This window comes from Vipera ursinii, assembly GCF_947247035.1.
Source record: "Vipera ursinii genome assembly, chromosome: 1".
Lineage (NCBI taxonomy): Eukaryota > Metazoa > Chordata > Lepidosauria > Squamata > Viperidae > Vipera > Vipera ursinii.
In genome coordinates, this window is record NC_139512.1 from 164,047,180 (window position 1) to 164,060,366 (window position 13,187).

At 39.7% G+C, this 13,187-nt stretch overlaps 1 protein-coding gene across 2 annotated transcripts in view; it reads left to right on the plus strand.

Moving 5' to 3' along the window:
- Window positions 1-1,153: 1,153 nt before the first annotated feature.
- The window catches only part of ITGA4 (integrin subunit alpha 4), a 49,247-nt gene continuing 37,213 nt past the window's right edge, over window positions 1,154-13,187 (plus strand). Inside the window, exons 1-4 of one of the 2 annotated variants that reach the window (XM_083368654.1) lie at window positions 1,154-1,382; window positions 2,719-2,840; window positions 11,933-12,039; window positions 12,461-12,587. In XM_083368654.1, coding sequence (XP_083224780.1) covers window positions 1,213-1,382; window positions 2,719-2,840; window positions 11,933-12,039; window positions 12,461-12,587 — 526 coding nt within the window. In that variant the 5' untranslated portion in view covers window positions 1,154-1,212. Of the gene's footprint in view, window positions 1,383-2,718; window positions 2,841-5,556; window positions 5,743-11,932; window positions 12,040-12,460; window positions 12,588-13,187 lie in introns of those variants that run through there. The other variant, XM_083368655.1, reaches the window with a different exon arrangement.

Consider the following 13,187-nt stretch of genomic DNA (forward strand, 5'->3'; position numbering starts at 1 on the left):
AGACTTCTGGGTCCTCCAACCTCTTTTTTTTTTCCTGAGGCTAAATTCACCCGGACCCGCGGACGCCTTCGGGATAATAACGGGGAGAAATCAATTGCTCAGAGACGCTGACTCACGACTTTGGAACTTCAAACGTCGCCCGCGAGTATTTGGAATCCCTACACACGCTTTCCGTGGCCTCTGCTCGGGACGTGGGGAGGTTTTTTTGGGGGGGGGGGAGAGGGGGGAAAAAAGAGAAAGTCCGTGGGTCGAAGGGAAGCTTTCCCCGGGTGGATTCTCACTCTTACCCAGTGGTCTTCAAACTCGGCCCTTTGATGACTCGTGGACTTCAACTCCCAGAATTCCTCAGCCAGGCATGCTGGCTGAGGAATCCTGGGAGTCGAAGTCCACGAGTCATCAAAGGGCCGAGTTTGAAGACCCCCTGCTACCTGTGGCGTAAACGGGGAGGAAGGGAGAGAGGGCGGGCGGGAGAGAAAAAGAGAAGCGCCACGTGTAAGAGTTGGCGCCAGGTACGTCTGGAGAAGGAGTTTCCCCTCCAGTTTTTCATCTCCCGCCTTTCCCCAAGACCGCAGACTTTTTCCCGCCCGGCGCCTTCAGGTCAACTCTCCGGGGAAGACCAAGTACGTTTCAACTCTCTCTTCCCACCCCCCTCCTCCCGCTTCCCCCCCCCCCCTCCGCCTCGTTGACATCCGCAGAGTCAAGGCAGGCATCGGCTCCAAATTGCGAGCAGCTGTGGCCGCCTCCGGAGTAACTTGGCGCTGTGTTTAAAAGAGAGAGAGAGAGAGAGAGAACAAAAATGGGGTGGGGGGTGGGAAGCTTCCCCCCCCGGAAACTCGTCGGAGTCGGCCGCAAAGCCCACCCCACGACTCGAAGCGGCCGCGGAGTAAGATGGTGTGTGTGTGTGTGTGTGTAGAAAAGGGAGAGGGCAGCTAAAGCGCAGCGTCAGCAATAATAAGTAATGAGAAGCCATCCCGACTTGGGCGTTTAGTGGCTGCAAAAGGGCGGAGGGTGTGTCTCCCCGTCCCTGTCGCCGGGGCTCCGTCTCATCCAGTCTCAGGGAAGCGAAGCAGCCGGAGGCCACCAACTTCTTTTTTTTTTTCCTCCTCCTCCTCCTCCTTCTTCTTTTCTTTCTGCTTGAATAGTTCACCCCGCCCGTCTTCTTCCCTCCCCAAAGTTAGTAAAGGAGGGCTGCCTAGGTAGGACAAGCTGAAGATGGGCTTTTCCTCCACCGGGCATGCCCAGCTGCTCTTCTTGCTGAGCTGTTGCCCGACGGCTTGCCGCCCTTACAATCTAGATACTCAGAGCCCCCTGGTCTTCCAAGGGCTCAATGGGACCTTGTTCGGCTATTCGGTGCTGCTGCACAGCTTTGGCACCAGCCGGTGGTGAGTAAAGTGTGTGCGCGTGTGTGTGTGTGTGTGTGTATGGGGGGGGCTTTTCTCTCGAGGCTGCTGGCTTTGTCCCGTGGGACGGAGGCTTTTGTCTCCTCTCTCTCTCTCTCTTTTATTTTTATTTTTTATTTTAATCCCATTTATATCCCGCCCTTCTCCGAAGACTCAGGGCGGCTTACAATCTAAGCACAAATCAATGTGCTTAGCCCCCCCCACACCTTTTTTCTCCCTCCCCCCGCCATTCAGCCCCCTCCCCACACACACACACACACACTCCAAAGTGCATCTCTTGAGTATGCCTTTGCCTTGGACGGTGACGGTTTTTATTCCCCGGCGGTTTCAAAAGCAGGAGGTGAGACCTTCTGTTCTGAGTCAGGCTAGGCCAGGGGTCGGCAACCTCGGCTCTTTTATGACTCGTGGACTTCAACTCCCAGAATTCCCGAGTCAGCTGTGCTGACTCTGGAATTCTGGGAGTTGAAGTCCACGAGTCATAAAAGAGCCGAGCTTGCCTACCCTTGGCCTAGCCAAAAAGTGTGCGCTGCCTCCAGATCCGGGAAAGTTTCGTTTCCAGCAGTTGGTGGAGAAGGCTTGGCGTCGCAGCTTTCCCCGACCTTTGTGCCTTCAGATAACTTTAGAATGGCCATTCATTCCTAGTGATCTGGACCCTTTTGGGAATAATGCAGTGACAATATTGCCTTTTTAGGGCTGAAGAAAGGTGTCCTTGTGGAGGGGTCTTTTTTTGTTCCAAAAACTCACTTTTGCCCTTTTTTAGTCTTTTATCATACCTTTTTATCATACAAATGCACACCGCGTGTGAACCATCTGGAAACTGGATTGTCTTTTTTAAAAATAAATTTACACGTACGGTTGGATTTTTAGATACTTTTGTTCAAATACGTGTTTTTGTAAAGGCTTTTTTTTACTGGGTTTTTGTTCTTGAATTTTCTTTTGCAAAGCGAAGTTATAAATATAAAAATTATTTATCCTTATGAACCTCTTTCTGTTTTGCCCCTTTTCCAGATTTGTCCATTATTTGTTCCAAGAAAATATGGTCACCATAGGTTATGGCTACTTCCTCACATCAAATTTAGGTTATGGCTTGTCTGCTTCCTCATGTGCTGCCCCTTTCCATACTTACCACAAACTAGCTATTAATGCAGAGAGAGAGAGAGTGTGTCTTCCAATTTTATAAGTGGAAGCATTCATTTCTGTTTCTTTCTTGGTGTCTCTGCAAGTCCCAGGCACTGAATGAATGCTTGGTTACTCAAGTCTGGACTGCTTCTCTCTCTCTGTGTGTGTGTGTTTTAAATCTTTTTCTTTCTTCCTTCAGGCTTATAGCCGGAGCCCCTAAAGCCAACTGGCCCAGTAATAGCTCGGTGGTGAATCCAGGGGCAATATTCAGATGCCAAATTGGAAATAATCCTAAAAGAGATTGTGAGATTCTCCAAGTGGGTGAGTGGAACTGGAAATATGATCTCACCTTGTCGGTTGTCAAATCTTCTAAGCAACAATCGATTAGGCCTGGAGAGGGAAGAGCAAAGGAAGACTTCTTCCTGGCTCAGATTTAATAAGTTTTATTAGGAAAAATGTTGCTAAATGCAAGCATTCAAGCACATAACTTAGCTTCCAGGAAACGGAACCTATGTATAAGCAATTCAGTGTTAGATTATGTCTATCTTCCTCCTGTGCTTTCACTGTAAGGATAAACACTCTTGTCTGTCCTTGGGGATTTTGATTACTAGCTACATCAGTGTGAGAATCCTCTCTTGCACTGGTCAACTCCTGATGACCTGAAAATGGAAGTTCTTTGAAATGCTTCAATCATGATCTGTTGATCAAATATATTAGGTAAACACCTTACAAGAACATTCTGCATCACCTTATTTCATTATAACATTTATATAACAAAGCTACATTTTCTAGTAATTACCTGGTGCTACACTGTCATGGCTTTCATAAAATGAAATGATAAAAAGATTAAGGTCAGCATTTAAAAGTTGATTATTTTGGAAAAAAAAGATTTATTAGCTTTATTGGTAGTGCTTCCTTTGGTAAATGTGTAAACATGTGCTCTCTGATGCTTTTAACTTGGGGTTTTTCCCTTTATTTCATTAATGTATCTATTAATATTTATAGAAATATAATATATACTTAGGGACGTGGTGGCTCAGTGGGTTAGGACACTGAGCTTGTCGATCAGAAGGTTGGCAGTTTGGCGGGTGGAATCCTGAGTGTCGCGTAGCAGTGAGCGCCTGTTACTCGTCCCAGCTTCTGCCAACCTAGCAGTTCGAAAGCACGTAAAAATGCAAGTAGAAAAATAGGGACCACTACGGTGGGAAGGTAACAGCGTTCCGTGCACCTTTGGCGTCGTGTCATGCCGGCCACATGACCACGGAGACGTCCTCGGACAAGCGCTGGCTCTTTGGCTTTGAAACCGAGATGAGCACTGGCCCCTAGAGTTGGAAACGACTAGCACGCATGTGCGGGGGAACCTTTACCTTTAATATATACTTAAATATGGTTTCCTCAACAAGACATCCAAAGCAACATGTTTTGTTAGTTACAAACTAAATTTGGAAAACTTGCATTCCCAATTGTATATTTTGTCAAAAGTACAGTTCAGTTTCCTTTTACCAAGTGCTTATTTTAAAAACGCACTGAAGTCAGCAAGCAATAAAATTTTTGGATCTGAGTGGACTATTTGGGTATAATAATATTCACAAAGAAAAAAAAAGTTTCACAAATTGATATAAATGGCAAATCATTTCTGCATATCTAGGTCTGTAATGGCCTGCACTTCTTTGAACTACACTTTAAAAGTGTAGTTAAAGCACACAAGATGTTGGCTACCAAAATAATTAAGATTCAAGGCAATTGGCTGATTAAAATCACTTACCGGTAGCTCTTGACACTGAATGAGTTCTTGAACTTAAAATTGTTCTCTCATATAGTTTCGATTTCTTCTTACAAAGTTTGGAACATTTATTCAGAAGCTTATGAACTCTTTTTAAAGATTTACAGAAATAAGAGTATATGAATTTCAGAGACAAAGTTTTAGTTCTAGCCAGTAAGCAAAAGAAGGAGAATGACCTGTAGAATTTTATAATTATGTTAAATGGAAATTGATTTTCATATCAGTTCCTGAAATGCATTTTACTCAATGAATAGATGCTGGAAGTCAAAGACCTCATGATAAATTGGCATAGGAATGCTCTCAGCACTGAGCATCTGTCTGCCATAATGTGTAGCTTTATGTAAAATGCAGCCATTCAAGGAAAAGGGTCATATTGAGTGTTATATATCCCCTGTAGGCTTTTTTGGAAACACAGTAAAATCTCTGTGTTGATGCATTGAAGGCTAGGTGAAAGATGAGCTGTTTTCTTTAAATCTTCAGGATTCCTGTGGATTGGAACACATATCTGTGCTCATTACTTCATAGCTGCAACTTCAAATGGAAGTATTTACAGTATCTGTGAAGGAATTGGACCAAAGAAAGTTATTACATTATTTCACTTAGGAAATTATCTTTATATCACTCAATAATGTGCCTCACAAATGACACAGAACCATAATTTACTTGCTGAATAAGTTAGTTTTATTATTTGCAAATTTTGTGTTGCCTCCCTCATGAATCAGGTTGATTCATGTCATGCTAAATCAAAACAAAACAAAAACTATTATTTTTTTAGTATATTGTGTGAACTGTAGCAGTTCATACAGGAGGTTAATTCACACATGCAATGTAGTTTGATTGAATTTGGTTTAATATGTTATACTGTAGGTCGCCAACTCTTGTGATTGTAAGTGTATGTTATAGTATAATAGTATAGTATAATATACACTATACTGTATAATATAGTATAATATAATAACAACATTTGTTGACTATAGGAAAGAAGTGATGTATTATTGTTTGTTTAGTTATAGCTTCTTTTCCATAGCAAAGTATGTTCAAACAGTCTGTGTTAGGTTTATACAGTATAATAAAGCAAAGAGTTTCATGAAGAATTGTCATTTAACTTTGGATAGTAACAATTCCTTTTAAGTCACCAAGATATTGACTAAATGGACCGTCATTGGTTTTCTTAATTTGAAAACAATTATCTCTTAATTGGCAGCCAGTAAATTCATTTCAACATTGAAGTCTTGAATCCAGGTACAGCATAATTAAACCTGAAACTAAACTTCCAAGTCTCTAAGCCTGGAACTAAAAATACAACTTTGAATAAATTGATTTTCACAGCAGGAAAGATGTGCACTTTGCACTTTCAGCAAAGATGCCCTTTCAAATTGGTATGTCATCAGACAGGTCATGGCATTTGAAAAATACTTTCAGAATGAATCACCACAACCGGTAAGATTTATCATTTATTACTCTCTATTTTATAGATTTTATCTTGTGGTTTCTGGCAGTGAATTAAATAAATTGACTGCTTAGAATTTGTTCTCAAGAATGGAATTGGGATTGTCTGTTAAATACAGAAGCAAGTACTTAGAAATTGAGGATAGAATCATTTCCAAAGCAGTTGCACAAAAAAGCTATTGTGATGCTTAACTCGGCATAGACAAGTATAGATCTAAAAATGACTTCCTTCATCTAAGTATGCTCTATATAGATTTGTAGCCATATAGAAGCAAGCAAATTAACTGCAAGGGAGATTTGTTGCCTTTGATTGTGATGGATTTGTTGTAAACTTGATTAGGGCCACTATTAAAAACTTAAGAAACACGAAGAAATGGAATTAGTTTAAAGGCAGATTAGAACTTGTACAATGCTACTCTGGTTCTTTTAGCGGGGGCTGTTGGAACTAGTATACAAACCCTGCTTCCTGTTGCTTTACAGACGATATTCTCTCCTCTGTTGAAATTCGCCCTTTCTCGTGTTCATAATCATTTATGGAACGTGGTGAACAATTTTAATGTTCTGACTTCTGTTGTCTGATATTTTAGTGTTTTAATCCTGCAATTGTTTTATTCTGTTATTTATGGTATTTTAAGCCACTCAGAGATCCTTGGGTCAAGAGGTGGGCACCATATAAATTTAATGAATAAATAAAATAAAACCTGGAACACCAAGAGGTTTAAGTTGGACCACTGGTTTGTTTGGCTCATTACTTTCAGTAATGACTGGTTAGATCTCTCCCAAGTAACAGACAGAGCAATAACAGAGCAATATTAACCGTACTAGAGATTGCCATGATTAGATTTGGAATATATATGTGTGTGTGTGTGTGTGTGTGTGTGTGTGTGTATATGTGTGTATATGTGTGTATATATATATATATATATATATATATATATATATATATATATATATATATATATATATATATAATTTACACAAAATATGAGCTGTCATCGGTGTGACTACTGCCTGTCGATGGCCTTCAGGTTAGGCTGACACAGGAAATAAAGATTTGTCCCATGTTTGGGGCCTAGCAAGGTAATCTAAAAATAGTTAACAAGCGTTTGACATATATATATATGCTCACAGGATGCTTTTCACTGCAGTGTGATTTTGAGGGGATACCATAAGGTTCAGTCTTAGGCCTTGTACTTATCATTATTTCTGTTAGAAATTTGAAGAGCTGTAAAAATACCAAATCTGCAATGATGTATAATTGGGTGGGGTATTTAATTATTCCAGAAGGCAGAAATCACGATTAAAAAAGAGAGCCAGATGGTGTTATGGTTAAGGGGTTGGCCTAGAAACCTGGAGGCTGTGAGTTCTAATTCTATGCTAGGATGAAACTGGCTGGGTAACTTTAGGCCAGTCACACTCTCTTAGTCCAATTCACCTCACAGAGTGGTTGTTATAAGGAAAACAGGAGGAAGAAAGAGTATTGGTATGGTCATGCCCTCAGTTATAAATGGGGGAAAAATAGGCTGGAGTAAAATCTAAAAAAATCCAGTGTTGATAGGAATATCCTTTATTGGTAAAGTGTGATTGGACATACAAGGAATTTGTCTTTGGTGCATAGGCTCTCAGTGTACATACAAACAAAGTAGTAAGTCATAGATCATAAATCATAAGATACAATCATAAATGATAAGATACAAACAACAAGTGATAAATCATAAGATGCCAATAGGCGAAGGTAGTAGGAATTAGGTTTATATAGGCTTAAATTACCGGTAGGTTATAGCAACCAACAGAATTAAATTTTGCAGAAAAGCAAAATTCTTCACCTAGAAAACAGAATCTGATTCAGTAATAATACTGTCAAGAAGATCTTAGAATATAGTCACTGGGCACTGGGTATGCATCAACAGTGTAATGTGGATACAAAAAAAATAATAATGCAATTTTAGGCAGTCCCACCAAAGTTTAATTGCCACATTATAGGAAGTTTTGGGTCTGCCACATTCTGCATTTTTAGACGTCCCTCAGGTATTATATCCTGTTCTGAGTACAACACTTTAAGACGGATTCAAAGAAACTGGAACTGATTTGGACGAGTAACAAGGATGATGAAGGAACTGAACACTTAATCTCAGGAGAGGCTGAAGGAATGATGATGATGATAACTTTATTGTCACTTTGAATGTACACCAATCAGCATACATCAAAATGAAATTTCATTGCATACAGCTCTCAAAGGGTCACCACCTCCGATATATACTCCTTGTTCGGGGCCCACTCAAATTTCACATTGTCCATTTTAGTCTCTAGGGAGTGAACGATGGCACACAGGACAGATGGAAATGGGGCTCCACGTGGATTAGCCCTCAAATTCTCTTGTATTCTGACAACCTCGCCTTCTTTCCTTTTTCTGATCCTGACTCTTCCACCCTTTCCTTAAAGAGGCCTTGCTTCTTTTCGCCCCTGGAGCACGCTGCTGCTGCCACCAACTCCTCCAAAAGCCTCTCTCTCTCCCTCTGGGCCTGCCGACAGCCTCATCCAGTTCCTTCGCCCCATAAGCTCCAGGTCCTCTCCTCCTCTGGAAACAGCCCTGATTTGCAGTAAAATCCATCACTGGGCCAGCAGTCAGATCTTGCTGCTGGTAGAACAAATTCAAACAGCGCCAACGACTTTTAACGGTCTCACCAACAGTTCCAAAACAACTAGAAACTCGCCAGGCCAGCAAAGATTGTCGGTCGTATGTCGTATGTTACCTTAATTCCACCATGTTGCTCAAACACATTAAAATCTTCCTGATCATGTGGCCTATAGCCCTTACTATCCCTCCCAAAACTATTCGCCTTCAAGAGCCAATGCAGCCGCAGTCATTCCAGGCGCCGCCATCTGGGATAGTTTAGCCATGAGAAGACTAAGCAGATAAATGATTGGATTCTCCAGCTTCTTGGAAGTGGTCTTGAAGTTCTCAAAAGTTTATCCTCTAAGAGCTAATCCATAGGAGACTGATTTTGGATTTCAGAAGCATTTTTGTTCATTTTCATTTGCAACATTATATACTTGCTCATAAATTTGTGTCTGTTTTTACACGCATTCCATTTTTGACTGTTCAGTGCAAGTTGTAAAAAGGAAGAACCTTTGACATAGTTACACATAGTTTTGCTCTAAAGTAATTAGCTCGCAACTACAAATCATATATATCAGTCAAACTGGAAATATACTGGAGTAAAAAAAGAATGCTAATTGCTTTTAGAATGGTTTGTATTTCAAAATAAACATTTTATCTCATTTAGGAAATACAGTCCCAGGGTTTTACAAAGAATAGTAGTTTTGTTTTAATAATAAGTGCTTCTCTTGCATTACACCATACATATTTCCAGAATATTTTGAAAATGAGCTCTGCTTCCTTTAAAGGCATCTTTATTTATTTATTTTTTGTATTCTTTGCAGCATACTGTACTATACTCTTTATCTTTGGTATATAGAAGAGATAGTTAACAGCTAAATAGTTCAAACAGGGAAGTAAGCTAAAAATCCAGCAAAATCATACTTCTGATCCTAAATATAGCTATTGGTGAATAGGGCTAAGTACGTTGGCTTAAAGTACCGTAATATGCAGACTAACCAGCATTTGGGGACACACCTACTTCGATTAGGTGCACTTATGAGTTGACAGAGTGGCAGTTTTGTTCTCCATTCCTTACAGCATTCCCAGTTCTAATCAGCATTGAGAATGAAACCTTTGTTTTAAAAAAACCCTTTATTAAATTTTAAGAAAAGATAAAATATAGAGAAACAGAAAAATAGGAGTTAGAAAAAAGCAGTCAGAAAAAGAGCAAAATTGGGACTGCAGAAAAAAGTGTGTGGAAGAAATAAAATAATTTCCAACTTCATTTGATACAGATACAAATATAAAACACATTAGTCTCTCACTCTAAAATCAATAATACACAGTATTTCCATAATCATAAACAGTTGTAATCTTCAAATCCTGAAATGCAACTTATTTTACAATGTTGTTGGAATTACAGAATGTGGCTGAAAAACATTATTATAAAAAGACTTCAAACTGAGATAGTGTTATGTATTTTCCTTAAGTTTTTATAAGAACATCTGTGACCTTCCAGTGAAGTTATGAGTTCACATCCAAAAATTACTTTCAAGCTCTTTTTATGAAAGCATTATCTAGAGAAATAAATGATTAATCAATGCTTCCTTGTACTATAGTTTTCACCAACCTAATTTTCTTCAGATACTACAGTATATATGTACCTCTCCAAATTTGGCAAATTGCAGTTCTAAAACCTGGAGCAAGGGTGGAGAGAGAGGATGAGAAAGATTGCTAAATCCATTGTTGGATGTGATTAGACATAGCCAGTTTTAGACATAAGTACTTGTACAATGCTTGCTCATCAAAGTCATATAAGATTGAAAAGTAGAATTCTTATTTCTCAGCATGAAAATATTAGAAGCTATAAGGTATGCACTCAAAAACAAAAGCTATCAGATAAAGAGCATTTTAGCATTAGATACAATAATGTAGATCTGCAATAATTGATAACTACATAGCCTGAGATCTACATCAAGGAAATTGGTGGCCTCCCATGTGGTTATATGTGGCAACTGGAAATGTGGTTATCTGAAAATGCAAATTCTTATTTACAGCTGGGTGTAACAGACACCTTAGAAGTCTTCTCTATTATTCTGGTTATGAGAAATTTATGTGATTTTTGCTTAGACTGTATGTTTTTCCCTCCCTACATTGGATTTGCTATGAAACTAAGAATTCTGAGGACAATGAAAGTTTTACTCATCTACATTGCCTTTTTCACTTCTCTTTCGCTGGGTCACCTGCTGCCAAACATGTCTTTCTGTAATATGGACACAGAGATAAAACTAACTATATAGACTTATGTTTATATACTAAGGAGAAATTTCCTGACAGTTAGAACAATTAATGGGTGGAACAACCTGCCTCCAGAAGCTGTGAATGCTCCAACACTGGAAGTTTTTAAGAATAGACATTTGTCCGAAATGGTATAGGTTTCCTGCCTAAGCAGGAGAGACTAGAAGACCTCCAAAGTCCCTTCCCGCTCTATTCTATTCTATTCTAGTTATATAGCTATTGACTACTTTAGTGGGTAAATTGTGCTTTCTGACTCAGACTTTTACTAATGCATAATACTAATGCACATGTTAATTCATAAGATGCAGATAGTCTAGGGAAATGTAAAGAACCTTATAATTGCATTGTTACAACAAATTCATATTTTCCAAAGTTTCATTGTATTGTTTTCATTGTTCATCGTTCAATTGTTCATTTTGCTGTTTGGATTTTCAGGAGAGATTTGTACATAAAGATTATATTTAGGAGTAAGATTAACTAAGATTGCAAGGACATAGGATGGCAAAACGTTTAGATCCCCTGCACTAATGCAGTGTCATTTTCTTTTATGGCATCTCCATTATGGTGTAATGTTGAGTTATGGAAACTTAACAGATTTAGTTATAACTTTATTTTCACATACACAATGTAGAGGTGGTTTGTTCAGTGACTGTTCAAAGTTATGACAGCACTGAAAAAATGGGCTTAAAACCTAGCACTGCAGCATCCCCACGGTCACACGATCTACATTTGGGCTCTAAGCAACCAGCTAGCATTTATAACCGTTGCTGCATCCTGCTTCAACTCCCTCTCCTCAGCTGACTCCTCACTCTCTCTGCCTTTTTGGCTGCTCTGCACTGCATGGCCAAAATGAAGAGGTCCCTGTGTTCCGCCACCATACCCTCCTTGCAGTAGCCCGGGGGGGGGGGCAGTGGTGGAGGCAAGCCCAGTGCCCAGAGGCCCCACACACTGGGGGTTGAGGCAAGCTGGTAACAGCCAGCCCAATGGAGGTGAGGTGGTTGGGGCCGTGGAGAACAGTGGGAAGGCAGTGGCGGAATACAGTGTAGGAAGAATTGAAATGGAGACAGTTCACGCAGGGGAGGAGAAGCCCTGATTACAACGTGGATGGCTGCGTTCACATATTTCCCTTAACAACTGCTTTACTTGGAAATTCCAAACCCAATTAGAACCACACTTCAAGGACTAGCTGCAAGTTAAGGATAGCTCTGCAGTGATACTGTGCTTTGAGTACTTTCAAAGGTTCCTATACAAACCTTAATTTCACTTTTATTTTCGTTAAAGGTGATCCAAAAGGGGAACGGTGTGGAAAAACCTGTGCTGAAGAAAGAGACAATCAGTGGTTGGGGGTGAGCCTAGCAAGGCAGCCAGGAGAAAATGGATCTGTTGTTGTAAGTATTATATATTTATATTTATATTTATTAAATTTTTATACCGCCCTTCTCCCGAAGGACTCAGGGCGGTGTACAGGGCAATAAATATCAAAATACGAAATACAAAAGTTAAACATTAAATAATTATGCCCGATATAATACATTAGTTAAAATCCATGTTAAAACCCCAAACCCATCAGACCAGGCCGGCTTGTTCACATAAATAAGTTTTTAGATCACGTCGGAAGGAGCGAAGGTCGGGGGCCATCCGGAGCTCAACCGGTAAGCGGTTCCACAGGTGCCCACAGAGAACCCCCTCCCCCTAGTAGGATTTGATTGATGGGTTATTGGCCTGACTTTGTGGCTCTGAAAGTAGTTTTATATTTTGTCAAGCTATTTTTTAAATCATCACACTTGTTCCTGTCTCATTTTTATCTAGGTCTGTGGACACAGATGGAAAAATATATATTATATGTCAGAGCACAAACTTCCACATGGCATTTGTTACGAGATACCTCCCAATTTTCGAACATTGTTAAGTCAAAGAATATGTCCTTGCTATAAGGGTAAATAAAAAGTCTTGCTAATGAATAATAGAAAATAGAATTGTAAACATTTTGGAGGAGAGCCAATCGGGAAGGCTTCGTGTTCAGCCTCATATATTTTGAGGCCGCTTTGAAGGCAATGTATGCTTATAACAAAATGGTTTGGAAATCCTACAAAGGCATTTTATAGTATATCTCTCTCTATGACTGCAAATGTGCATTAAAATTATTTATATAAAAGGAAATATTAGACTCTTGTTTGAAAGACAGTTAGCATGATTGGTGTCTTTCCCAATGTTTCTTGCCTGGTGTATCCATAGGAAGACATGAATAGGAATGAAGCAAAAAAGGTCTTAGTGTTCCTTGAACTTAGACTGGACTCAGCCTTAGAGTATCATCCCAATACAGCTGGTTTCCATCCATGAACAAAAGCCCATTTAAAAATAATAATAATAAAATGTCATCAGGTCTCTTAATTTTTCCAGGATTCCTCAAGATATTGACTATTATATACTTAAAAAATTATTTTGGTTTCCTCTTGGCTAGATTATGTGACAAGCTTCCCAATCCTGATTTAGACTAAAAATGGAAGTTAGTTGGACCAAGGCAAGCTTGTCTTTG